The 25,945-nt window shown below is 40.6% G+C and overlaps 1 protein-coding gene across 3 annotated transcripts in view; it reads left to right on the forward strand.

The window, feature by feature from the left end:
* Positions 1 to 265: 265 nt before the first annotated feature.
* KHDRBS3 (KH RNA binding domain containing, signal transduction associated 3) overlaps positions 266 to 25,945 on the forward strand; it is a 92,132-nt gene continuing 66,452 nt past the window's right edge. For 2 of the 3 annotated variants that reach the window (XM_085053632.1, XM_085053633.1), the window contains exon 1: positions 267 to 782. In XM_085053632.1, coding sequence (XP_084909758.1) covers positions 695 to 782 — 88 coding nt within the window. In that variant the 5' untranslated portion in view covers positions 267 to 694. Of the gene's footprint in view, positions 783 to 25,945 lie in introns of all 3 variants that reach the window. The other variant, XM_085053634.1, reaches the window with a different exon arrangement.

Genomic DNA, 25,945 nt, shown 5'->3' on the forward strand with positions numbered 1-25,945 from the left:
GCGGTCCCTCAGCGCCAGCCCCTCACAGACGGCGGGGAGGCGGGGCCAGCAGCAGCCACCAATGAAACGCTGCAGCCGCCTGTGACTGACAGGCCAGGCCAACCAATAGAAGCCTTCATTTGACCGGGGGGGGCGACACTTGGGGGGGGCTCTGCTATCCCCGCCTATTGGACGGACCGGGGGCGGGGCACAGTCTGTAGGCGGGGCTTGCGGACGGCGGGGGCGTGGCCTAGGCGCGGTATATAAATGTGGCGCGGCGCATCCCTCCTCCTCAGTCGGCGCAGCGCCGCCGCGGGTGCTGTCGGTGGTGGGGCTGTGTGCGGCGCGCCAGCCGTCTCTCGAGCTCTGCTTTATTGTGTACGAGCCCCCTCGTCCTGCCTGGGTCAGCGGCTCCCGGGGCGCGTCTCTCCCCTCTTTTCCGGCCTCGTGCGCCTCCGCAGAGTGATTTCTCCGCGCCCCTCGCCCGCTGAGCGGGGGTGTCCCCCCGGCCCGCGCCCCCTTTCTCCCCGCTGCTGGCCGGGGGCTCGCGGCGCTTCCTTCTGGATGCGTTCCCGCAGCCCCGGGCGGGAGGCGGCCAGGGGGAAGCGCTGCCTCCGAGGATTTACCGCCGCCTGGGACTCGGACCCGCTCCCTCCCCGCGGGCGCACCCGGCGCCCCGGCTCCGCTGCCGCTCCGGGCGGCCGCCGCCGCTGCCATGGACGAGAAGTACCTGCCCGAGCTGATGGCGGAGAAGGACTCGCTGGACCCGTCCTTCACCCACGCCTTGCGGCTGGTCAACCAAGGTGAGGGGCGGCGGGGCACGGCGGGGCGGAGCGGGGTCGCCTTGTCCCGCGGTGGGGACGGGCCGGAGCGAGCGGCGGCCGCCCAGGGTGCTCAGCTGGAGGTTCCCTTGGCACCGCTTGGAGGGGTTTGTTGTGCTCAGGCTCCTGGTGAGGCTCTCGGTGAGGGGTTCAGCCTCCCCTCGCACCGCTTGGGGGGGTTTTTGTGTTCAGGCTGTCGGTGTTTTCCGGCTCCCGGCGCCTCGCCGTGCCGGGCAGCATCGCCCCGGGCTCGCATCGCCCCGGGCTCCGCGCACGCTGGATGTCTTCCCGCATTCTCCTCTCCCGTCGGTGTTTTCTCTGCCATCGCTCACTGCTCGAGTTACAGATTATTACGAGTTGAATGGCTGCGTAGGACGGCTGGGTCTGCTGGGCTCTGCTCGGGCAGCGTGTCGATTAAAACCCCAAAAGGTTTTCCTGTTTCACCCGATTTCTGGACAATGAGCAGCTGATTGTTTACATGCTTGTGAGCCTTCTGGAGAACCAGCCTGCTAGTGATGTCCTTTCCTAGGAACTTCGGGCTCTGCCGCTAAAGTAGTACGGAAGCAACAATACATTTTAGTAAACCTTTAAGAAAACACGAAGCATATTTTGTTTTGCAATTATATAACTCCAGATAATAAGTTGCTCCCACCCCTTCTGCATCTGTCGTGTCAGTTGTGCTCTAAAGTGCTAGCTTTTTGTTTCAGTGATGCAGTGCTGACTAGGAGTCATTCTGTGTGAATTACAATATGATTTATTGTGCATTTGGCGATACTGTATTGTATTATTGGCAGGTGACTGTCAAGTACAGCTCTCGAGAGACAAATGCTTGATCCAGTGCTTGGCATGCTCAAGTGAAATAAGTTATGAACTGATTCTCTAATATAGTGACAGCCAGAATGATTTTGGCTTCATTTGCAGTGATTACGAAGCTGTGCTTGGTGTACTTTACATCCTATTACAGAAACAGGTTTAAATTGATGTGGGTTCTTCCAGTGCGTTGTTGGTTTTGGTGTGTAATAGATGCAAACGCCTGTCTTGAATCAGAAGGAGAATTACTATTGTCTAAAATACTCTGGAGTTAGGGGTAGCTGTCCCAGTTTCAGCTGTGGAATGCATGTGCCAAGTGAGTTGTAGCTGCATGTCCATGGGTGCGTTGGTATTTTGCACATTTTTCCTAACTGTGAAGCCATAAAAATGCCACTGTTGATAGGAAGAAAAGGAGAACTATGTTAATAAACAGTTATTTGTTGTGTCTGCTGTAAATAAAAAAATCTTGGTAAAACTTAATAGCTGTGAATTATTGCCGTTCCTTTCTAGGTAGTGAAGGGTCTTTTTTGCATGTGTAAATTATTCCAGGGAGTTACAGAAGTGTGTGATTTACTATTTTGAAAACAGTGTTAGAGGAAGTATCTTTTTGACTTTTATCAAAATAGTGACTTTTGGAGTTTACGATACTTTTTGATGTTCTCATTGAAATGAGAAATTAGAGGACTGAAACTTTTGCCTTTCATCATGGTATCTACATGAATGTATTCAGCTCCAGAAAAAATTATATTGTCAGTGGAAAAAGTGTAGATGTTTATGAATCCAACCTCTATAATCTAGTAGGTCTCTTGATTTTTTTGTCTACTTTGAAAGTGAAGTCTTGGATTATATCTAAAGTGTTTCACATGTTAGAGATGGGGAAAAGAAAGATTGAGGGTGACTATCAAGTGGTTAACTGTAGTTTAAAATGGAAATTTGTATAGTATCTATGTAAAATAGATACTTCAGTTGTACAACCACCAAAGAGCCAAATAAAGTGACTGTATAATACAGGTGGGAAATTCAGGAGGGGAGGTTTTACGAACCCATCCTGCCATGGCACTAACTTTATCAGGGACTGTTTTTTGTTTTTTTTTTTCCCTCAAGGGTAATAATTCTGTGCACTTAAATGAATGACATTAGTGGAAATGTATATGTGATGGTTCTGGCTTTGATTTTGTGTGCCAGGTCCAATGAGTATTTTCTGTTAGATCATGTGCAGGCAAATGAAATGGCTTGTCTAATTTTTTAAACTGGGTTTGTTTAGCTTTTAAGTTTAGAACCAAACAGGTTTCAAAGTTTGGCTTCTTTTGGGTATCTGTGAGAATGTCTTAGCAAAGGTTTTAAGTGCTTTAAATAACCAGCTTAATTATGTAATAGCATTTTGGTGTCTTAGTAGTATTAAATTTGCTATCTGTATTTACTTAAACTGAAATACTGTACATCAGCCAGCTTTCTTCAGAAACTCAAGAGTGATTTGTAAGAAATGTAGGGATGAAGTAGAATCCTTCTTAGATGCTGAAGCAATTCAGATGTGTTTGCTGCAGAGACAGAAGAGCCCAATTGCTTAACAAATTTCCAGTCATGTTGAAATTTGGTTTCCAGGGAAAATCCTGGGTCTAGACTTCTGAAATCTGGTAATTATAGTTTTCAAGTGGAAGTGGACAAATTTGCATATTATACTTCTAATTATACATTATAATTTGTGTACACACAAATTACATAATTTTAAATTAAAAAGGAGGGGCTTGACTTGCTTCAAGTTCCCAGGTAACATTTCAGTTAAAAATTAACAATGTGGAAATAACTGAGATGCTGTAAAAATACTTTCGTGGGCAGTATTAATCTGTCTTTCTGAATTAAGATATGACAGAAATTTCTCTGCCTTGAAACCTTGTGTTGAAAGCACTAAAATCAAATATCAGTATCTTTCAGTGTTGCTGCATAGTACATGTAGGTGCTGATTTTTCTTGTTGAGAACTCTGCTCAAGGATTTGATGCCTTGTCTCCTTAGGACACAAATGCAATACCTATTGCTTAAATTTTGCTTTAAACAGTCACTGAAACATTCAGCTGCTGCTTAAATTTTAGAACAGCGGGAGGCTTTTCCAGGTGACTAGACTTCATCCTTTGCTCTAATTAAGGAGATTAATTTGTATACTTGAACATTAAGTCATCCTAAAAAGGGGATTTTTTTGCCTGTAAACCATTAAACATATTATAGATTGGAAGTAGACTTATTTGCATGTGTAGTAAGATGACCATGCTAATAGGATGAATTTGTAGCTGGTACCAGACAGTGGGAACTGAAACATTTTGTCCAATTACTAGCTTATAGTAAGTTCTGTAAATGAAGAACTGTAGGCAAGATGAGGTTCTGTGAAGAAACAAGAGCTTAGTACATTTGTATTTATATTTTTCTATTTGTAACTCTTAGATGCTCATATTTATACAAAATCTGAAAAATATTTCTGTCTCTGGAAGTGATTCTAGTTCTGTAATCAAGCCTTATTTCGAAGGCTGACTGCGCAGTTGTGGTTGTGTGTAAATGTTGGTAAATGTGCAAGTGTAGTGTTGATTGTCATAACTTGGTTTGTGAGTGATGCTCTAAAAATACTGAAAGATCTGTGAGAGAAGTTACTCTACCTTCTTTCACATGTATTTATAGTAGTGATACAAGACGAGTAGTTTGTGAATGTTGAATGAAGTATGTGAAACTGCAGATGGAAGAAGTTAACTGTAAATAAAATGTTATCAGACACATTTCATAGCAGGGGAGACATGAAAATGGGTGCTTGGCAGTTGTTTGGTTTGTGTAAAATTAAATGTGTAGATAATGAAAGTTCAGGCTGCTGAAATCCTTATGTCAGAAGGTAATGAGTCCTGATGCCATTGCTGAAAGACAACTCTCTTGTGCAGACTGGGCCTCTGGAATTCTTCCTTACAGGCTCATTTGAGCTGCTTTGAGATTTGAGGTAATGTCTGAAGTTGGCAAGGCTTCCTTTAAAACGTCAATGAGATGATGTACAGGAATACCAAGCCTTCCTATCAGTAGATGGCTGTATGTGCTAACTGTGTGTTGAACGGCTTCCCTGAGCCACGTGTCTGGTAGTGATCTGCAGGGGCTTTCTGCTTCTGGTATCAAATTTTGATTGGGAACTCAATAACCAGAGCAGTACCTCCATAAATACCAGGGAGAATGGAGTGTGAGGAAGTGTACTCACTTTCTGCTTTGTGGAGGATATTAGTGGTCTATTTTCTTTCTTTTCAGCAGGTAAGGGATGGCTTTATAAAAATGGTTACAGTAGGAGCTTAGTAATAAATTAAGGTTTCATATATATTACTGGTTTTTGTTGTGGTTTAAGCTCAGCTCGCTTGGTAGGTACTATGCAGCCACTTGCTCCCTTTCCCCTAGTAGAATGTGGGGAGAATTGAAACAAAGTTAAAACTTGTAGGTTTAATGATTGAAATAAAGTAAGCTATAATAATTGTACTGAAAAGGGAAAAGAGGAATAAAACCCAAGAGAAACAAGTGATGCATAATCTGGTTGTTCCTCATCTGCTGACTGATGCCTGTGCTGTCCCTGAGCAGCAATCAGTGGCTCTGAGTCAATTCCCCCCAGCTGATATGCTGGGCATGCATCCTGTGGTGTGGAGTATTCCTTTGTCCAGTTCAGGTCACCTCTCCTGGCTGTGCTCCCTTTGGGCTTCTTGTGCACCTGCTCCCCAGCAGAGCCTGAGACACTGCAAAATCCTGGATTTAGAGTAAGCACGAATTGGCCACAACAAAAACATCAGTGTGTTGTCAACTCTCAGTGAATCTGAAGCACAGCACTGTACAGGCACTAGGAAGAAAATTAACTCTATCCCAGCAAAAACCAGGACAACTTTCAATAAATCTGTCTAGGTATGCAAGGGGTTTTAGTTTTATTTATCAAAAATAGAGTTGATTGTGTTGGGGCATACGTATGTTGTAACGTAAGTAATCATTTTGCCACTGAAGCATCCACTCTCCTGTGTGGACAATGTGTTTCATGGCATGGCACAGACACATGGTGCTGCTCGTTCCCTGTCCCTAATGGTGTTAAATGTACTCCATTGGTGTAACCTCAAACTGTCCTTTTCCTCATTGTAGTATCAATCACAGGAACAATACTTGTTTCAAGTGTCCTACTCTTTGAGGATTTCAAAGCACTTCATGAAGGTCATAGGTGTTTTGAAAATGAGATATAGCTGAAAAACTGATGGGATTTAAAATTATTCAGAGCATTGTATTAAATTAAATATAGTAAATTTTGTGCTCCTCAGATTTTTTTTTTTTTCAGACAGCAGGTCACTTCTGCTTGCCTTTCTTAGAGGTTAACTGGAAATAAACTTTTCTGGTTTTAGTCTGATTACTAGAAGATAGCAGTCCAAGAAAAATGTGTTGGTGGAATTGGATATTTTCCAGGCCAAATGTGATGAGAAATTTAAGTGACAGTAATGGGAATGGATATGATGTAGTGGTAGTGGTTGCACCATCAAACCAGGGAAGGCTGACTTGGATTCTATCTCTGTTTTATTAAAGCAGTATGAAAAGTAGTAAGTCTTGGAGGGGAGAAGGGGTATTTCAGTCTGTCCCTTAACTCAGCTATCTGTATTTGCTAAAACTTCAGAAGTTCACATTTTTGTCATGGCTGCTCTTTGGTTTTACTGCAGTGAAACTGCACTGGGACAGTCATAGGGCTTACTGAAAATTAGATTTCAATCTTGCTTTCTTAAAAGGCTGGGGAAGTGATTTATCAGATATTCCAGTCATGTTAACAGGGCTTCTGTGAAATGCAGCTGAAGATAATCATACTTTCTTCAGCCCTGGGCTTGTCTGCTCTGAAGCCTGACTGAGCCTAGAGCCACTCAGCATGATCAGTTAGTCTAAAGCTGACTCCTAATTCACTTGCACACTCACTTTGGCAGTCAATGAGAGAGATCGAATTTAAAGGTTTCAAATGCAGGCTGACATGGTTTGTCACTTTCAATCCTTTTTGACACCAGCCATGCAAATTAAAACTGTAACCTTCTGAGTACTTATTTACTGAAGGAATCAGAAAGAAGGTCACAGCACTGTTCCTCTGGCCTGTGGCTTGTTTGACATTTCTTGCATGTACTTAAAAAATATGTATGTGACCTTTCTGCCCTCTGACTTTATTCCCCTCTCTGACTTCAAGTATAATTAAGAAACAAAAGAATTTAGGATGTGCTTTTGTGTGGAAGAATCAGGTGTCAAAGTTCAGAGTTGAGAAGCCTCTGTAAAGTATGCAGTGTGGTACTGCATGACTTTTTAATTAGTATTTAGCAGAGTTCAGTAAAAAGCATGTTTAAATAGATTAACTGGTAACTGACACACCTAATATTTTATGGTGAATTGACTGTTCTTAGCTGAGCTCTGCAAGAATCTTGCAAGCTTAATGTTTACATTATTAATACTGTTTTTCAAATAAATGATGGACAGGGCTTTTATACTGGGCATGTGGAATATCTTGAAGTGAGGTTGTCTACCCCTGAATCTTGGGAAGGCACGTCTCACCCATGCCATGAGACCTGTTTGGTAGCAGTGATGGTAGTTCTGGGAATTACTTTAGAGCCACATATTTCTAGCTGAGTGTGACTTTTTTTTTTTTTCCCCAAGTATAACACTAGCTAGAAAATGAATATCTTTATGGCCGTAAGCTAAGGTCATAAGGGCATATGGACTCAGGAATTTAATTTTCTTGTGACATTCTAGATACTGAAGTCCGTATGTCTTAATCTTTGAGGAAATCATGGAAAAAATATGCTTTGCAAGCTTGAGAAGGTTTGTAGGCCTCTTGCTGGTCTGATTAGTGTGTGAAAGGGATCTTCAACTTGTGGTTTGAGTGTCTGACTGTCTTCAGGGGTGAATAAAGGTGCTAAGAGGCTCTTTAAACTGATGGTGAAATGTGTGGCCAAGAAGTACAGATGAAAAAATACTTTAGCAATGGATGATTAACTCTTAAACCAAATATAAAGACTAGTAGATTTTGCATGTCATGACATCTTTGATTCGAAATGAGGTGCATTTGTGGACATTTGATCCATGCTAAATTGTTAAGCTCTTTGGACTGTCAGTGACTTGGGCTGTACAGTAGCTGTAGGTTGGCTGTTTATGACAAGGAGCAAATTAAGGAACAGTAACTGGAGAGGTGACACGAAGAAGCATTGTTAGGCTGACTGATGTATTTTTGTACCTCAAGAGCCAAGCAGTGCATGTTTTATTCCTTGTGTGTTTATCCTATCTTAAAATTTTCTTTGCTTGAACTCACCTTTGTCATGTTTATCACTTACTGTTCTTTTATGTTGTGTTGCTTTTCAGCATTTTACCTTATTGTCAAGGTAAACTTATTAAGAAACTAGGAAGTTAAATGGATTTCCTTCCCTTCTCTTATCCATCTCCAGTTGCTATTTGCTGGATGCCTTTAATTTCTTATTTTGATGTGTTTATCAGACTTTTGGCTTCAGGTAGCAGCTCAACTTCAATGAAGTTGCAAGGCAGCAAAAAAATGTCAGTTTAATTCTTGTAGATGGTAAATCTTTCACTTTTTTGGCTTGTATAGGTGTTCTTTTACAGATCTTTATTTTCTAGGAAGAATTTGTTGACAAAGTAATTGGAAACCTAAAAGATTAGAAATCATTTCAGTAAACCCATTGTACTTGATCCAACAGAAAATTTGTTATAACAACTGCTGCTGTGCTGATCTTGGTATAATATAGTGGCAGTGAAATCCTGAAGTTGCAAATCCTTTGAGGATTTACCGATTTTCTTTGACTTTAATAATCCATCAGGATTGTTCAAATGGAATAGTCTGAGGAAGATGCCTTTATGTGGACAAGACAAAGAATAGAGAAAAATGTGTTGAGTAGTGTATACAGTTTCAGACACGACAATATAAGAAAGATATACAACTGTTAAAGGGTGTCCAAAGGAGGGCTGTGGAGATGAAGGGTCTGGAGGAGAAGCCATAGGAGATGTGGCTGATGTTTCCTCCTCCAGGTCTGCTCAGCCTGGAGGAGGAAACTGAGGGGAGAGGTCATTGTAGTCTGCAGCATCCTCATGAGGGGAAGAGGAGGGGCAGGCATTGGTCTCTTCTTTCTGGTGACAGTGACAGGACCTGAGGAAATGGCCTGAAGCTCTGTCAGGGGAAGTTTAGGTTGGCTGTTAGGAAAAGGCTCTTCCCCCAGAGGGTGTTTGGCACTGGAACAGCTCCTTGGGGAAGTGGCCACAGCACCAAGCCTGACCCAGTTCAAGAAGCATTTGGACAATGCCTTCAGCCATGTGGTGGGATTCTGGAGCTGGTCTTGTGCAGGGCCAGGAGCTGGACTTCAGTCCTTGTGGGTCCCTTCCCAGGATACTCTACGAGCTCAGGATACTCTATGATTCTATAAATTGAAATTGCTTCTCCGCTCACTGCTACTGCATTTGTTGAATGCTTGGAGAGTAAATGTGTCTGTAGCCTTTTACAGCCTCAGATCATTCAGTAACAATACTTTGGGAAGCAGATGTGTTTGAAAGCAAAAGGTTTTAGATATTTTCAGCCAGTTTTTCCTACTGCTTTGGGATAAAAATGATTTTCATATGTAGAAATGGAAGGACTGCTTTTAAGGTGGTCATTCTTTGTTTCATGTGTACTTTTCTGGTTGGTGGTAGTTGACGAAGGTTTTGTTACTGGTTCATTTTGATCCATGTTCTAATTAACTAGAGTTGGTCAAATATCAATCCTGATGTGTCCCTGGTCAGCAGCCCAGTTTCTGTCCCCTGCAGTTATCTGAGGGTTAAGGAGGTTTTTGTTGCTTTTCTTCTGCTACCAAGCAGAAATGCTGTGCTGGCCTGTATCCGTATTTCAGTGATACAGCTCCGTGGGGTAAAGCAGTGAAGTAAAAAAATCACCCTTCTCTACCCACCTCCAGACTAATGCTGAATGATAAATTTCACTTCTGTGAAAGGCACTATGTCCATCATGTCTGTTTGGTTGTTTGACTTTTTGTTGTGCTTAACTGTACCCAATCTCCCTTCCTGAGTTTGAAGGAAATCAGATTTTTCTCAGCTAGACTTGTCTTCACACACTTTGGGTGTGATGCTCTTGATCCATTTGTAGAGTCATGGAAGTTCAAAACCCATTTTTACACTTTACTAAGTGTCCAACTGCTTCACAACCACTTCCAGCCTACTTTTGTAGTATCAATAAATCCTAATTTTGAGGAAATTTGCTCACAGATCAGTTTTCTCCCTTCCTTGAAGGGGTTCCCCTAAGTCTTTGTGGTAGTTGGAGGAGTTTCTCAAAGCAAAAGAGTTTGTTTTTAATGATTGATTCAGTTTCTCCATTTAAAGTGTCTGGAGGAGCTAAGCTGCTTCACAGCAGAGAGGCTGAAGTGATACCTTTAGCCCTAGTTAACTCTTGCTCCCTATCTAGAGTTATCCTAATAATATCCTAGGCTGGATAGTCTACAAGGTGAAATGCAGCACCTCAGTGCTAGATCTCAAAGACTAGAAAGGACTATTGTGCTCCAATTTGTCTTGTGTTACACAGATTGGTCTTAAAGATTCTTTTCACTTACATACCCTTGACCTTTTTATTACACGCTGCATCCATGGTCAGGAAAAATGATTAGGTTTTTATTGGCCCACTGTATAAAAGCATACAACAAAAGATTTATCATGTTTTTAAGGCTTACTGTATCTGTTCTATAGACTGTTTTGCTTCTGCAGGTGCCTGAGTCTTCACAGAAGCCTGTTAATACTGTGTGAAACAGATGTTGGGAATGATGGAAGTGTAGTCACAAAGCTCTTGAGGGGGACGTGGTGTTTTTGGCTGGGGTATAGTTAATTTTTTGTTCCTAGTAGCTGGTGTGGGGCTGTGTTTTGGATTTGTGATGAAAACAAGTGATGATAACACAGGGATGTTTTCATTACTGCTGAGCAGAGCTTACACAGAGGCCTTTCCTGCTCCTCCAAGGCTTTTTCTGTTCCTCACTCCACCAGTGAGGAGGCTGTGGGGAGGAACAAGGAGTTGGGAGGGGACACAGCTGGGACAGCTGATTGCAACTGACGCAAGAGATGTTCCAGACCATATGGTATCATTCCCAGCATGTAAAGCTGGGGAGAAGAAGGAAGAGAGGAAGTTTGGAGCCATGGTGTTTGTCTTCCCAAGTCACAGTTGTGTGATGGAGCCTTGCTTTCCTGGGAATGGCTGAGCACCTGCCTGGCCGTGGGAACTGGTGGCTGAATTCCTTGTTTTGCTTTGCTTATGTGCATGTATTTTGCTTCACCTACTATTAAACTTTATCTCAACCCACGCAGTTCCTTAATTTTACCCTTGATATTCTCTCCCCCATCCTCCTGGGAGGAAGGGAGCACCTATGTAGATCAGCTGCCAGCTGGGGTTAAACCAGGGCAGAGAATTAATGACCTCTGAAGACTTTTCCCAGCCTTATTTCTTATGTGATTTTGGGATTCTCAGGCAATTACGAACAATTAACATGGGGCACACTTTGGAAAGAGCAGAAGCCTTCCTTCCACAGTGGGTTTTCCTACAATATACTGGTAGAGCATCTTACATGTAGTGATGCAGAAATCCTCACGAGTCAGCTTATGCAGGAAGGTTTTTTAATACATCTGTGTCAGACAACTCTATCAGCGGTAGGGCACTAGTTATTAGAGAAGGCATCATGCGTGTTTCATTTTGGGGGTAGATGTTTCGGGAATTATTTCGGGAGCGGTGCCGCCTGCGCAGCTCCGTGCGGTGCCAGGAGGGGGCGACAGCGGCCCGGCCCTGCGGGGCTCCGGGCAGCGCGGGTGATTCCCCTGGGATGGGATGGGATGGGGATGGGTGTGAGCCCCGGGAGAGCCGGGATGGGATGGGATGGGTGTGAGCCCCGGGAGAGCCGGCATGGGATGGGATGGGATGGGTGTGAGCCTCGGGAGAGCCGGGATGGGATGGGGATGGGTGTGAGCCCCGGGAGAGCCGGGATGGGAGGGGAGGGGGATGAGCCCCCCGGGAGAGCCGGGATGGGATGGGTGTGAGACCCGGGAGAGCCGGGAGGGGATGGGTGTGAGCTTCGGGAGAGGCGGGATGGGATGGGTGTAAGCGCCCGGAGCGAGCCGGGATCGGGGCTGTAGGAGCAGGTGTCGGTCCCCTCGGAGAGTCGGGATCGGGTTGGTTGTGAGCCCCCCCGGAGAGCCGGGATCGGGGCTCCCGGGATCGGCTGTGAGCCCATCGGGCTGGTGGCAGGGGAAGCAGGTGTCATCCCTGGAAAATCGGGATCGGGTGTCAGCCCCTGGGGAGAGCGGATGCTGGGTGCCATCGGTGTTCGCCTGTCACAACAGCTCTCGCAGCCAGATGTGTTCTGTCTGCTGTGCCTCTCACGGCGCAGGTGTGTCCCTGTCCTGCTGTAACCCCAGCTCAGCCCCCGCAGGGAATCGGAAGGGTAAAAACTACAAAACGTTGGGTTAAGATAGGGCGCTTTGATAAGCAAGATAAAAGCTGCACGCACAAGCGAAGGAAAGCAAGGAATCTGTTCACCACTCCCCGTGAGCAGGCAGCTGTTCAGCCATCTCCAGGCAGGCAGGATTCCATCACGCCTGACTGTGGCTCAGGGAGACAAACGCCTCCACTTCCAACATCCTCCTCCTTGCTTCTTCTCCCCCACTCCCAATGTCCACTTCTTACCTCTACCTTTCACTTTATCTATGAGTATGACACCTTATCTTATGCGGGGCTGGTTTTTAATTATAGGAGGAGATACTTAGATTAGATATTAAGAAGAAATTCTTCCCTGTGAAGGTGCTGAGGCACTGGCACAGGTTGCCCAGAGCAGCTGTGGAAGCCTCATCCCCTGGAGTGTTCAAGGTCAGGTTGGATGGGGCTTGGAGCAACCTGGTCTGGGGGAAGGTGTCCCTTCTCATGTCGGGGGGGGTGGAACTGGATGATCTTTAAGGTCACTTCCACCCCAAACTCTTCCATGACCTGAAGTAGCTTAGGCATGTGTTGTTTTCTTCGTGTATGCTTGAACTAGTAAGACTGCTGCCAGTCCAGTCTGATAAGTGTTGAATGAAATTTTAAAAGAAACTTTCCTAGACTTCTAAACGTCAAGCTCTTAGAATATTCCATTATTATCAGCTGATTAAATGGAGAGTACAGGGAAGTTACCACAATGTTATTTTTAAATGATTTGTTTATAGATGCACTTCTATAGTTTGCAGATCTGAGGTAATAGGCCTCGTTTGGAACCCTAACTAATAGTTCATGTAGTTCAATATAAGGTTAATTAAAAATGGTGATGTGTGTTTCATTACCACATAAGTGGCAAGTAGCTGGCTGTGGGATCAGTTCTATAAAGAACTCTAGGCAAATTATCCTTTAGATTAATGCTCTGACAGTGGAAAATGGATGTGGTTTGCTTTCTTAACTAGTAGATCATAGTTTCTTCACTAGACTTCACTTCACTAGACTTCAGCGGTATGCTGAGCAATGTGCTAGCATAATGTATTTTCTGCCTCTGAGTAGGTTGTAGGTCCTGAAGGCACCAATCCTTTATTCTTGTTCATGTGTTCAAAGCAATGACCAAAGCTTCCAGTGAGTGGTTGCCTGGGCTAGAAGGCTGCCTGCTATGATGCCTTGCATGAGGTTGATGCTGAGTATTTATTTAGTTACTGTAGGCAATAGCTAAAGTACTCAGCTTGCTAGATAACCTCCCACTTGGTCTTTTTTCTGTGAAAAGCAGTGAAATAGGTAGGAAATTATTGAATCAAAAGTTCTTTCCCACTTGGATAAAGTGTAAGGTAAAACTGTAGGCTTAATTCTATAGTCTTTCAGAATATATTATACTATTGCACTGGAGTAGTAACTGGCTAGAGCTCAAGCCTGTAGCTTTTATTTCAGTAATTATTTTCAGCAGTAACTGTTCATTATTTCTAAGCCTGTGCAAATGATGCTAATCATGTAGGTATGTCTTGTCAGCATTTGTATGAGGTACTTTTTGGCTCCTCATTTGCAAAGTTTCATTGCTGTTATCAAAGCTGAGATTTGAAGCTTTTCTGCAGAGTCATCTGAAAAGAGCTGAGTGCAGGGAATGCAGAATGCAAACACAGTTCCTTTATTCAGGTTTGGTACCTTAAACATGGCTGTGCATACTATTAGTAACGGATGTCAAGTTGTGCTGTAATAAAACAAATGCTAGCATTATTCTTCTTTCATTTTATTGATGACTTATTAGCTGTTTGAGCTGTATCAATTACAGTCAATCAGCTTTTGGTAATAACTCCTTTTCCCCTTACAGTATTTCATCCTCAAGACAGCTATCCTGACATGGGAGAAATTTTTACATGTACCTAAATTGAAATCCTAACAGAATAGTGAATGCAATTTCAAGCTAAGCCACAAAATGTAGAAATAAGAGCAGATGGTCCCTTCAGAAAAATAGATTAAAGAGAATAGATGCTCCTGGCCAGCTGAGTAGTTAATCTCATGCTTCTTGTCAAGGGGTACTGCCAATAGATAGTTATTATGCAAGGGCAAAGTAAAAGCTGTGTGAATTTAGTGAAAAAAGCTTTTCTTCGCTCCCAGCTCCTTCTGAGAATACAGTGTTATGTTCATATTTTTTGAGTTACAATTCTAGCAAATAGGAATAGTAACTTACTAAATCAGTCATATCTGGCTTTATAAAGGGATACTGCAAAAAGAGCAGTTCTGGGAATGTAGTTCCATTTATGGTCAACAAAGATTCTTGTAGCTTTTCTAGTATTTTCTGGCTCTGTGACACACTGATGATTGAGACTTTAAACCCACATGTCAGGTTTGGTAGAGGGATTTGTAAGTGTGTTTCTCGTGTTGGCATGAGGAAGAGCTTACCTTCCCTGTGGTTAAATGTTCTTTTATGATTTATTAGTGGACAGTCAGATTTTTCAGTCCAGTGAAGCACTTTTATTTCTTGGGTGTATGCAAAATAACACATTCCAGCCTTTTCGGTGGTTCTTCTGTGTGTGACTGGACATGCCATTCCTGTGCTTGCTCTAAGATCAATGAATTGAGAAGAGGAAGTGAGATCTGAAACTTAGTTAACACATGAGCCATTCTACAGTAAAACTTCTTCATAGGTCCACAAATATCCACTGTGACAAATACATTGTGGGTTTCTCATTCTTCCCAAATGCACTTTTTTTGTTTCTCTCTAGTAGCAAGGAGCAGTAGAAAAATCTACCATGTTAATTGGTTATTGCTGTCTCAGCTGTCTCTCATTCTTTAGGTACAAAGACTCTAAATTTCTGAAGCTGTTGTGTTTTTTAAAATGCATTCCCTTTGTCCTCTGCCACATCTAGAAGGTAACTTCATTCTGTACTTTTGGAAAATGGAGCATCAACATTTTCTTTCCCATATAAAAGCAATTTAAGCATCACTGAATCAAGAAGTAATGGCACCTCAGGTAGTTTGCGTTGGCACTTTTCTTATTGTTTCTTGGCAGACAGAAGTGATGAAGGAGCAGAAACTTGAAAATATGGGGCTGTGAATGCAGGTGGGGGACAGGCAGGGCAGGTGTCTGATTAGAGGCAGCTTCTGCAGCTTCCCAGCATTGCTGTTATAAATATGACCAGATTTGTTTTTGCTGTCTCACCTTGAATGTAGGTGAACTTCCCTGTCTGTGAATTGTTCCACTGCACTTGAAGGTGTCAGCTGCCTTGTGCCTGTGACACTTTGCAGTAGTTGATTTTCTGTGTATAACCTATAGAAATGTACTGAAATATGCTGTTTAAACTAGTGAATATAGGAGTTACTCCCCTTAGAAAGTGCATAACACACACACTCTCTCATCACTGGGAAAAAGTTGTGTTTGGTGAAAGTTGGTATTTTGAAATTACCTGGATTAAAACTAAAACTCACTAGTATGTCTGAAGTTAATTAATCACATAACTCTGTGACATAATGTGGCTGCAGTAAAACTCAGGCATCACATTTTCTGGCCCTATATAAGCATTTGATTTTAAACTGTCTTCAAAACAAATTAGTAAGACAAACGAATTTACAATATCTTGGCTGCTGAGTAGTTGCACAGAACATGCAGTTATCCTGCTTCTTACTGCTACACCATAACCATGTCTTTTGGAAAGAAACTTGACCTTGGATGTTTAAAAATACTTTTTACTGTGGAAAGATGCTTTTTGTAAACAAATTTACTAACCTGAAAAATAACTTACTCAGAAGAAACTGCTTTGTTCTGTTTGAGGTGAACATGAAGATTCTTTAGAGAAAGATTTTGAGTCAGATCTGTTTCCTGTGGCAAGTTAAAACCATACCATAAATGCTATTAAAACTGTATCGTATTTTAGCTTTGTAAGGTGTGTTTCAGCAAAAGCTTACTGGCATAAGTTGGTAGTTACTTCAGATGTTTATGCAGGAATAAAACATGGTCTGTTTCATTTTTTCTTAGATTTGGAAAGATGAGTAATGTATTAAGTGAATGCTAGAAATACTAGTTTAAGGAAAAAAACATTTCTTTGAGAGATTCCATTAAAGTTGGAAGATTACCTTCATCAGAGAAGGTGCTACATGGACAGAGCCATGGTCCCACAGAGCAGAGGTTTGTTGCAGCTGTGGATGTGGCTGCTTTCGTGCAGAAACTGGTCTGTTGAAAGATGTTTGATCCTTTCCTTAGGAGTTGCAGCTGGAATGACTCCATTAGCTGGACTTTCAAGTTTTGTAACACTTGTAGGGGAGTGTTCTACACTTCTGTGAAGTGATTCAAATAATTTCATGGGAATAAGTTCAATAGCATAATATTTGGGGGAAAAAAAGAATGTTTTAATAATTTTTCCTTCAAAAATAATTAATGCTGTATGTGTTAATTCTGGATAATATGTCTTCATGCACAGAAAATAATTTGGATTTACCTGCTGTTGAGTATGTGGAAGGGATTGTAATGAATGTTATCCCTCTTCTAGTTAATTTTCAACTTGGATGCTGGAAGTTTTTAACATCCAAATTATGTTGAAGCTCATACGTAAAATTACCACACAAATTTCTTTAAGCTGCACTTTCCCACAGGACAGTAGCTGTTCAAGCTGCCTTTGTATGTTTTTCCTGCCAAGATGCTTTACTGCAGCCAAGGACTGTAATGGGTGACAAATAATAAAAGTACCGCCTACAGTAATTTTCAACAAAAGTGGTGCTTTGTCTCCTTTATCTGCTGGCAGTGGGAGTGATGGCCTTCTGAAGGAATCATAAAATGGTTTGGGTTGGAAGGGATCTTAAAGGTCATCTAGTGCCAAACCCCTCTTTGCCTGACACCTTCCACACGACCGTGTAGCTCAAAGCCCATCCAACCTGGCTTTGAGATTAGAGGATTAGGGTTGTGTTAACCTAATCCAGGCTGGTGTGTTGGAATTAGTCCTCTTTCTTTTACATATGCCAACTGATATCCATAGGTTTGTTTCCTACAGCTGTGGATCAGAATGCCCAAATGCTTTAGGGTATTTGGGTTGTTGCTTTTCTCATAAGTATTCTGAAAGCATTTTTCAAATTCATGATTTTTTTTGTTGGGTTTTTTTTTCCATTTTCAGATTAATGTAGAACCTGTGTTGTGTCCCATGACATCCTCCTGTGGTTTTGTGTTCTTTCTATACAAGAGTACCTTTTCACGGCTTACTTGCACATCAGCAGTTTGTGTTTAGGAAGCAAAGTTGCAGATATGGAAGTCTCGGTATTCTGAAACATTTACATCAAAGGACCAGGAAATTTGTGTTAAAATCAACAAGATGAGCAAATCATGAGAAAAGAGGAGTAGGTTGAAATGAGATTATGAGTGAACGTTTCTGCAGTGTGTATTGTTTGCAGTGATTAATCTTTTAGAGGCTCTAAGCAGTGATTGCATTCACTTGTCTAGTTCACTTGATCAGTGCAATGCCACAAAACATCTATATGTTTCCATCAATTCTTTAGTAAGATAGAGGCTGTACTTGTTTACAAGAGGTTGTACTTACTTGTACTTGTAAGGTAGAGGTTATGTTGGATCAGTGGGTGTGAGTTTAAGTCATAGCAGTGTCTGAGGCTAACTCTGAATTTCACTGAATCGAGTTTAAGAATTTAGAAATAGATAACTTGCAATAGCTTAATTTCTGTTCCTTTCCCTAACTCTGTGTGAAATATGAGCAACAAGTTTTTATTGGACAGAAAATGCATTTTAGACAACTTGGAGTTGTGGGAAGCAGTGGCAAAAGCTGAATGCTGAGTGCATTTTCAGCCAGGAGGAGGGTAATGGTGGGACTATGGAGAGGAAAAACAGTGGACTTCTGTGCCCTGGGTCTGTCCGTATCTGTTTCTCTGCACTGTTTGAGCACTCCTAGGATGAATGAATAACATTAACTTCTAGCATCCTTTCAGGCAGCAAATAATGGCTTTCTGTGCTCCAGTATTTAATGAGATATCTTGGGCTGGGGGAAGAATTTAATAGAACTAGTATTTTTTAAAAGTACCGAAGGTGGAACAAATTTTTAGTTCAAAAAATAATTTGAAAACTCTTCAGCAAAACAGCAGAAATCAAGCAGCTTGCTAAAACTTGCCTGAGTGCTGAGAGGAAGGATCACCCCTTCCAAAGTGCTGGCAGTGCTGTTCTGGTGCAGCCCAGGTGCTGGTGGCCTTTTCAAGTGACTTTCCTGGCCACCTTCCTGGCTTGTTTGAGCTTCAGGTCCTCTTCTGCAAAGCTGCTTTCTGGCTGTTTGGCTTCCAGGCTGTTCTCTTGCATGGGGTTGTTTCTTCACAGCCACAGGACTTTGCACTTCCCATCGACCTTCATGGGATTGCTGTCAGCTTCCACCTCCATCTCTCTGAGGTACTTCTGAGTGTCATCACAACTCTGTGGGGTTCAAATTGCTCCCAGTGTTCTGTTATGTGTAAACCTGCTGAAGCTGCACTCTGTGCCCTCAGCCAGGCCATTGATGAAGGTGTTAAACATCACTGACCCTCAGAGCACACCACTGATGGTGGCCCCTGGCTGGCCTGGCTGTGATGCCACGGACAGAACCCTTTGGTCCAGACCAGGTCAGTTTTCAGTCCTCCTCATGGTTATCTCTATCCTGTGCCTCATCATGAGGTCCATGAGGATGGTGTGGGAGGCTTAGTGAAAGCCCCATTACAGATGGGGTGTAACATCAGCTCTTGTCTCATATTGGTGATGGCTCTGTTTAGTATGGTGTGACTTCCCTGTTATAAATTTGTGCAAACTTCTCTCGTCTTGTCCTTCTATGCTTGGAAATGGTTTTCAAGAGCTGTTTGTTACCAAGAGATCAAGAAGAGTTTTACCATCCTACTGTGCTCCAGATCCTCCTCCTGCTATTGAAAATAGGATTGATATTTGCTTTGGCTCAGTCATCAGTGATGTTCCATTACAAAAATAGTGGCCTGTCGATGACATCAGCCAGCTTCCTCAGTATTTATGGATGTTTCCTGAAACTTCTGCCTTAGTGATGATTTCAAGTAAACTGTGACTTACAGAAGGTGTGAGTTGTGTTTTATTGGTATTTATCAGTAGAATATGACACATTCCTGAATTAAGGATGGCCAGAGTGTGAGGCTGTACCCTGGCCTTCTGTCATTGGGATGGAGGATGCTGGCAAAGCTCTAGATGCCTAAAAATTATTTTTAGAGAAGTAGAAGATAACACTACTTTGTCTTGCTGATGGCTACATAAATCTTGTAAAATGCTAAGTAAACAGCTGTACACTTATTTGTGTAGCTATCAATTATACAAAACACCAGGATGTGTTTTGGTAGCATAGCTCTCTTATGGTATTAAACATGATTTGTTTAAATCTGCTGGCAAAGTGTTAGACTGCAGTCTTTGCCAGTGCCTTAAAGTGGAGTCTTTAATAGTGCTTAAGTCTGTCTGTTAGAAGGGTCAACAACTGGATGTACTATGGTTACTGCTTCACCTTGGCAATAGTTTGAATTCAGTATTTGCATATTAAGAGCTGCAGGTTGTATCCATTTTTCAGTTAAGATGTGTGAAAGTTGTCAAAGGAGGCACGGAAATTTTTAGTACTGTGCAGTGCTATGTACATGATAAAGAGGAATGATTATAGACCCTTCTTGATAACTCAAACAAATGACAAGTGAAATCTTGTGTAAGGACTACCTGGCTGTGTTCATAAATTTAGAAGGTTGCAGCAGCTGCTTGTAAGGACTCTTGATACAGAATATTAACTTCTTTTTGCCTGAGTCCTATGCACCAACTAGTGTAAGATGATCTATATGTTGGATTTTATTTCTAAGTTATAGAACAAATGAGTTGACTTTTTGTAGTTAGTGGATGCCTGACCTTGCTAATTTAAAAATATTCATTCTTAAAGATAGCTGTAAGCAATAGGTGAACCATACAGCTGATTTTAGCATTTAGTTGTAAGTTACCTTCAGAATGAGATAAATAATTTTCAGTGGAGTAGGTTAAGTATATGGGACTGAAGTCTATGTCTACATCTTGATTTCTTCGTGAGCAAGACTGATTAAACATCTATTAATACCTTATATGTAATTTTGACAGTTCCGACTGTGGTACTTCCTACCTTACTGCTAATATTAATCAGTCTAAACAGATTTTAGTGGAGTCATTTTTGATGTGAAGGTAATAGGTGTTCAATTAGTTTTGAATTGCTTAAATAAAAAAGCCCATTCAAAATATTTGTCATATTGGTGACTGAAATGTATTTTCAGATCAGTGCAGACAGTAGTACTTAGACTGTAAAATAGACCTTACAATGCCTGTGAATGCAATTTAAATAAAGATTGGTTTGAGTCCTTCAACAGGGATATTATTATTAATTTGAGGATTCGGAATGCTGTAGACATCATTCTAGCATGAACTGCTTATTTTATTGTAAGTTGAAATTAGATTCATTGTCAGTTGCTTTTACAAAATTAAGGTGGCATGTGAAAGACAGTTATTCTGAAATCAACTATTGTAATAATGCACATTAGTTGAAACAAATTACTGTGCTTTTTTATGCACAATTCACACTCCTAATGCATTACTTTCATTACTTTCTATGCCAGTTCAGAATTAGGACCTATTATGGATGCAAAACTTGTTATTTTTAAAAGGACTTTTTAATGGATTAAAATGTTGGCTGAGGAGGGTAGGTGAAGTTTTCTGAGTTCTTAAAGGAATGGGGGTGGGTGCAGTAATAGAGCAGCAGCATTAAAAATTGAAAATTCTGTTGCATTTTTTATTTGTGTTTAGACCCTTTCAGGATGAGTCTAAATGTTGCCATTCCACATATATTTAGTTTCCCCATTTTAAATTTTTTGAGGCTATTTTTGTTTGCTTGATTACTTCAGTTCTCTAATATGCCTTTTTTCTTTTTTTTTTATGAAGATCCGCTAATTAGTATTTACTTTGGAAATATCTTGGGGGTGGAAAAAGGATATTTGTCTAAGCATTTACTCATAGCAGAAAATGTTTCATTGCCTCACTTGATTGTGTGTTTTTGTGGGGGATTGGGATGCTACATGCAGTTGAAATTGGCGAATTCTGCATTTTTTTGTGAATGTCTGCACAGAGAAACTGCTTTGAAGCAAACTAGACTCTGCTAGACATATTTTAAGATGCTCAAAAGTAGGAGGCTAAGGTTGCCTCTTCTGTTTAGTGCAAAAATTGGGAGGGTTTTGCAGCTTCATGCTGATCAAGAGGACAGGGAGTGAGTAGTAGGTCTCTTAGAGGCTGTTGTAAGGAAATCTGTGGGGTTTATTTCAGCAAGCCTTTTCAAATATATTAAAGCCTTAGTGTGGTGATTCTAGTTCAAGTTCATGCTGTGCAGTACTGTTTTCAGCTCAAAAGTGAGAAATATTTGTTGGAAAGCACTGATTCAAAGAACTTTTAATCATCTAGTGGGACAGGGAATAAAGGAGTTCAGGGTAAAATGTATAATCTGAAGCATAATCAAGACCATTTTCCTACAACAATAATGTGATTAAGCTCTTATCAATTTAATAAAAGATAAAACTATAAATGGCTTCACCATCATGTGTTACTGCACTTTGGATGTACAGAACTCATGGAAGGACTGTGAGCATTGTCAGCATCTGGCACAGCAGACTTCCTATGACTTGGCTTCATTGGGAAAGTTGTAATTGTAAATTTTTTTTAAGAATAAGTATTTTAAAAATGTGTCTTCTGAGATAAATTATTAGCTGTAACACAGTAAAAATTTTCAAATAAACAGTATGGAATGCTGATATTTTCATATGCTGATATTTTTTTCCATTTAGGAAAACCTTTTTTTTCCTGAAATTCTGTTACAACTGACTTGGAGTCCCCCTTTTTCTCTGTGAGTTTGTCTCTTACCAGAGTTTGAATGTGTTCCTTAAAGGAGGTCTTCATAAAATTTGAGCTTAAAAGTCAAAGTCTGGTTTTTGTAGTACCATTGTGGTTTTTTTTTCTGCTGTGAAACCAAAAGGAGTCATGCTGCCAGAGGAGATGGCCATCCAGCTCAGCAGTCTGTCTCCAGCAATGGTCAAAAGCAGTGATTTTACAAGAACTAAAAGAACAGGGGAAGAGTGTAGAGATACTGAACCTTCAGTTTGACTTAAGAGCTTTCTGAATTGAGGATGGTGTGATTTTTCTAAGTCAACTGTGAAGTATTGAGAATTCACTGAGAAATACTATTGCTATTGGGCTATTCTTCAGTAGTGGTATAACGTGCTTGATTGAGTCAGTCTAAATTTTGATGTTTCCTTTTCTTAGATACAAGGCAATAAAATTGCCCAAATAAAGCAAAATATATTGCTTCTATTGTATAATGTTAGTAATTTTCAAAACCACTTGATTTAGGAGTATTTTTAAAGGATAATGTAATTCTTAGAATATTTTCACTTTCAACATGAACATGGAAACTACTTCTAGAGCAGCTGCAGTGCAGTTCCATCATTGCCCTGTTCTCTGAAACTATGATCCTTTGAATATCCTGGATTGCCTTGCATTTTTTACTTGCCCTTCCACCTGAAGTAGGAAAAAATTAATAGGAAATTATTTGGATATAATGGGCTGTTTGGTAAGACTTCTGAATCTAAGGAAATACAGCAGGAAGTTTGAGTTGATGGCAAATTGACCTGATTTTTGTTTCTCCTGTGTTAAGGAAATACTGCCTTAAGGACAAATGCAGTGAACATTTCTGTTTACTTTGAGTTTGACATTTGATCTTACATTTATTATATTGATTTACTGTGGACAAATAGGGCATCACATTGCTCAGTGTTAAGCACAAGTGTTTATATTGGCTTAGTAGGGAAAGCTGGAATCCTGGATTGTAGTTCTGCCCCAGGAAGATTAATTCCAACTGAAGAATAGCATGAAACAATTCTACTTCTTGGTTATCTGATATATCTACCAATGTTGTTTGGTGAATTAACTGAGGACTAATCATTACTTAGGTCTCTGCTGTGATTAAATGTAAAGAAAAAATCCATGCAGTTAGTACTGCGTGCTGTTAAATTCCTATTGCATTAGCTGCATCCTTGGTCTGAAAATATGAGATTTTAATCTCTGGCATTATGGGAAGCTTTAATCACATGTTTATTTACTGTTTGTGATCTAGGAAATGGCATTGCTTCATATAGCTAAGCAGTGTGGAATGTAATCTAAGGATTAAGAAAAGGCAAATCTTCCTATCCATTTGACCTTGAAAATCTTATTGGATTTCCTGTGTGATCTGGCATGATTTTTCCCTAATTATCTAAACCTTGATGTATGTGAATGATATTGCAAGAGCTGTGCAGATATGGATAAGATTCTAATGCTTAGCTGTATTTCCCATTAATCTTCAATTTCAAGTGCAAAGAAATAAAAAAAGCAAAATGTGAGATAAAATGTGATCAGAGGACTGGACTTTGTTCAAAACTAAAGTCTTACAGGAGCAGTGGATGGGCAGAAAGTCTTAAATCAGTTTGATTTAACTTTAAACCATAACAGCAAAAAAATTATGTAATTTTACTTTGTACTGTTTGGCAATGGGCTGTGTCTGTTAGTCGAGTCATTTGTCTTTAAAACAAATGGGGAAAATTGTGATCCATTTTGCTGAGAGCTGATTTACAGCCTCTTAATGGGTTTCAGTAGCTTCTTCAAGCAAAAAGAAAGTTGTTTTAACAGTGTAAGTAAGAGAATAAAGTGTTTTTTCTTAAAATGGTCAATAAAGTGTGTAGATATTTGGGGTAGGAAAACTGATTTTAAGAGTAATTAATGTATTTAGTTTAATAATTACTTTAGCAACTTGAAGTTCAGTATTTACTAGAGCAAGAAGAGAATGGTCCTTTTAATTTTTTTATTAGCTGAATCAAAGCACTCCCAAATTATTAGCGCATTTAGCATTAATCACATTGTTGCAATCAAGTCCTTCAAATACCAAATTCAAATAACTTTTGTAAGCTAAAGTATTTAGGAAATGCAATTAGCAGTGTATTGATCTCCTAAGGAATTTATGCAGCTGGCTCAGCTGAAGAATGTTACTGCGGTAGAACTCCTCAAATACATTTTAAATGCCTCTGAGTTGTCTGGATGTTCCTGAAACACCTCATTTTTAGGTGTAATATTTCTTGGGAATTTCTAAGAAGGTCCTTAAACCACTGTTGATTCATAAGCTTGTGGTTCTCGTTTTCAGGTGGGCCGGGGCATTGCAGTGTATGCCTTACTCTGCATTTGGGGATAACAGCATATGACGCAACAAGGGAAAACAAATTTTATGCTTTACCAGTTCATAAAACTTGGTGGGCTTTGATGTTGAAGGTACTTTTACTTTGTAAGTTTAGATTCTTCAGGAAAAAGTGCTTCACTGTAACAGTAATTATAATGACTGAACACTCAAAGGTCTTGTATCAGGCTGGTATTAATTGAACTACCTGGGGGTATTGGTGCTGCTCTGTCACAAAAAATATAGCACAGTGCATAAATTGAATTTTAATATTGAATGGAGTTTAACTGTGCTTTTCTGACTTTGAATGAATTTTAGTCCTAACATTTAAATTCAATACTAAATCAAGTCATATCAAATTTTGTTGCAACCTCATTTGCTTCAGTATTAATAAATCAATGTATTTTTATTACAATTGTAATATTTGACATTTCTGGGTGCAGAATACTTCTAAAGAACAGCATATTTGTGGTCAGTTTTAAGCTTTGAGTGTTTATACTAATAGTGTAATACCAACAGCAGCCTTAAAAATTAGTGTTGTGTTTTACCTTTAAAACATAAAAACCTCTAAGTATCTAATCTTGTTTCTCAAGAGAAATCAAAGAGCTTTGTCACTAGTGCCCTTGTTATGTGAGGAAAGAGGGATGTTACATGTACATTTGTGTTTGAATGCTATGATAGTGTCATGCTTTTACATCTGAATGTGATTCTTGGAAACTCTGACTTCTAAAAGATACCAGTCACCTGATTTTTGAGTGGGACCATCACACCCTATAAAATTTTAGTCTTAATTTCACCTGGAAATGAGTTCCAAATTAAACTGGTGTAACTTTACATCTGTTTAATTGCCCATAATTCCCTAGTCTAAAATGTGACATTTCCATATTTCCCTTTTTACCTGGATTTTGACTATTAAAATGTTCTTTAGTTGTTGTTAGCTGGTGGGACAATGATGCTGGAGGCTTTTTTTACTGAGCAAGCTGAATCAAAGGGCATTCTGGAGTGAGATTGCTTTGGTAGGGTTCCTCCAGAATGTTTACATTGCAACAGTCTATAGGAATCAAACACTTCTTAGGAACTTAAGAAGTTTCCAAAGTATAGCTTGGGATGGCTTTTCCTTCAAAAAGCCTTCAGATAGTCAAACCAGCCTCAGACTTTTAGTTTTCAGGCACTGAGCAGTAACTTGGATAAATTGTGTTTATTTCCTGTTCTCTGCTAGTGCAGTGAAAACTTGTGTGGAAGGCTGGAGTTTCAGTTATTGAAAAAGATGTTGGTATTTTGATTTTTGTAGTGGTAAATGGAAATGGACTGGTTGGTATTCATTACAGAAATCTGCTAATAATGCATGGATTTTTTTCCGTAGAAAGAAATGTGTTGGCTTACTCTGTTTTTCAGAATTTCAAATCAAATTGTCTTTGAAAGGGTGCTTAAGGATGGTTTCTCCTGCATTTTTGATTGGTTTCTTTGCATTCAGATTTTTATTACTGTCTCTTTTTGGTATAAGATCACATTCCCATTAAAGAAACTGCAAGGTCTTGATAAATGTCCTTATCTTCAACTTGTCAGGTAGAGTAGAAGAGTCTTCCTTGTTGTGAAAAATTGACAAGATACATGGAGATGCTGT

The sequence above is a fragment of the Lichenostomus cassidix genome, chromosome 2 (assembly GCF_008360975.1).
Source record: "Lichenostomus cassidix isolate B80296 chromosome 2, HeHo_3.0, whole genome shotgun sequence".
NCBI lineage: Eukaryota > Metazoa > Chordata > Aves > Passeriformes > Meliphagidae > Lichenostomus > Lichenostomus cassidix.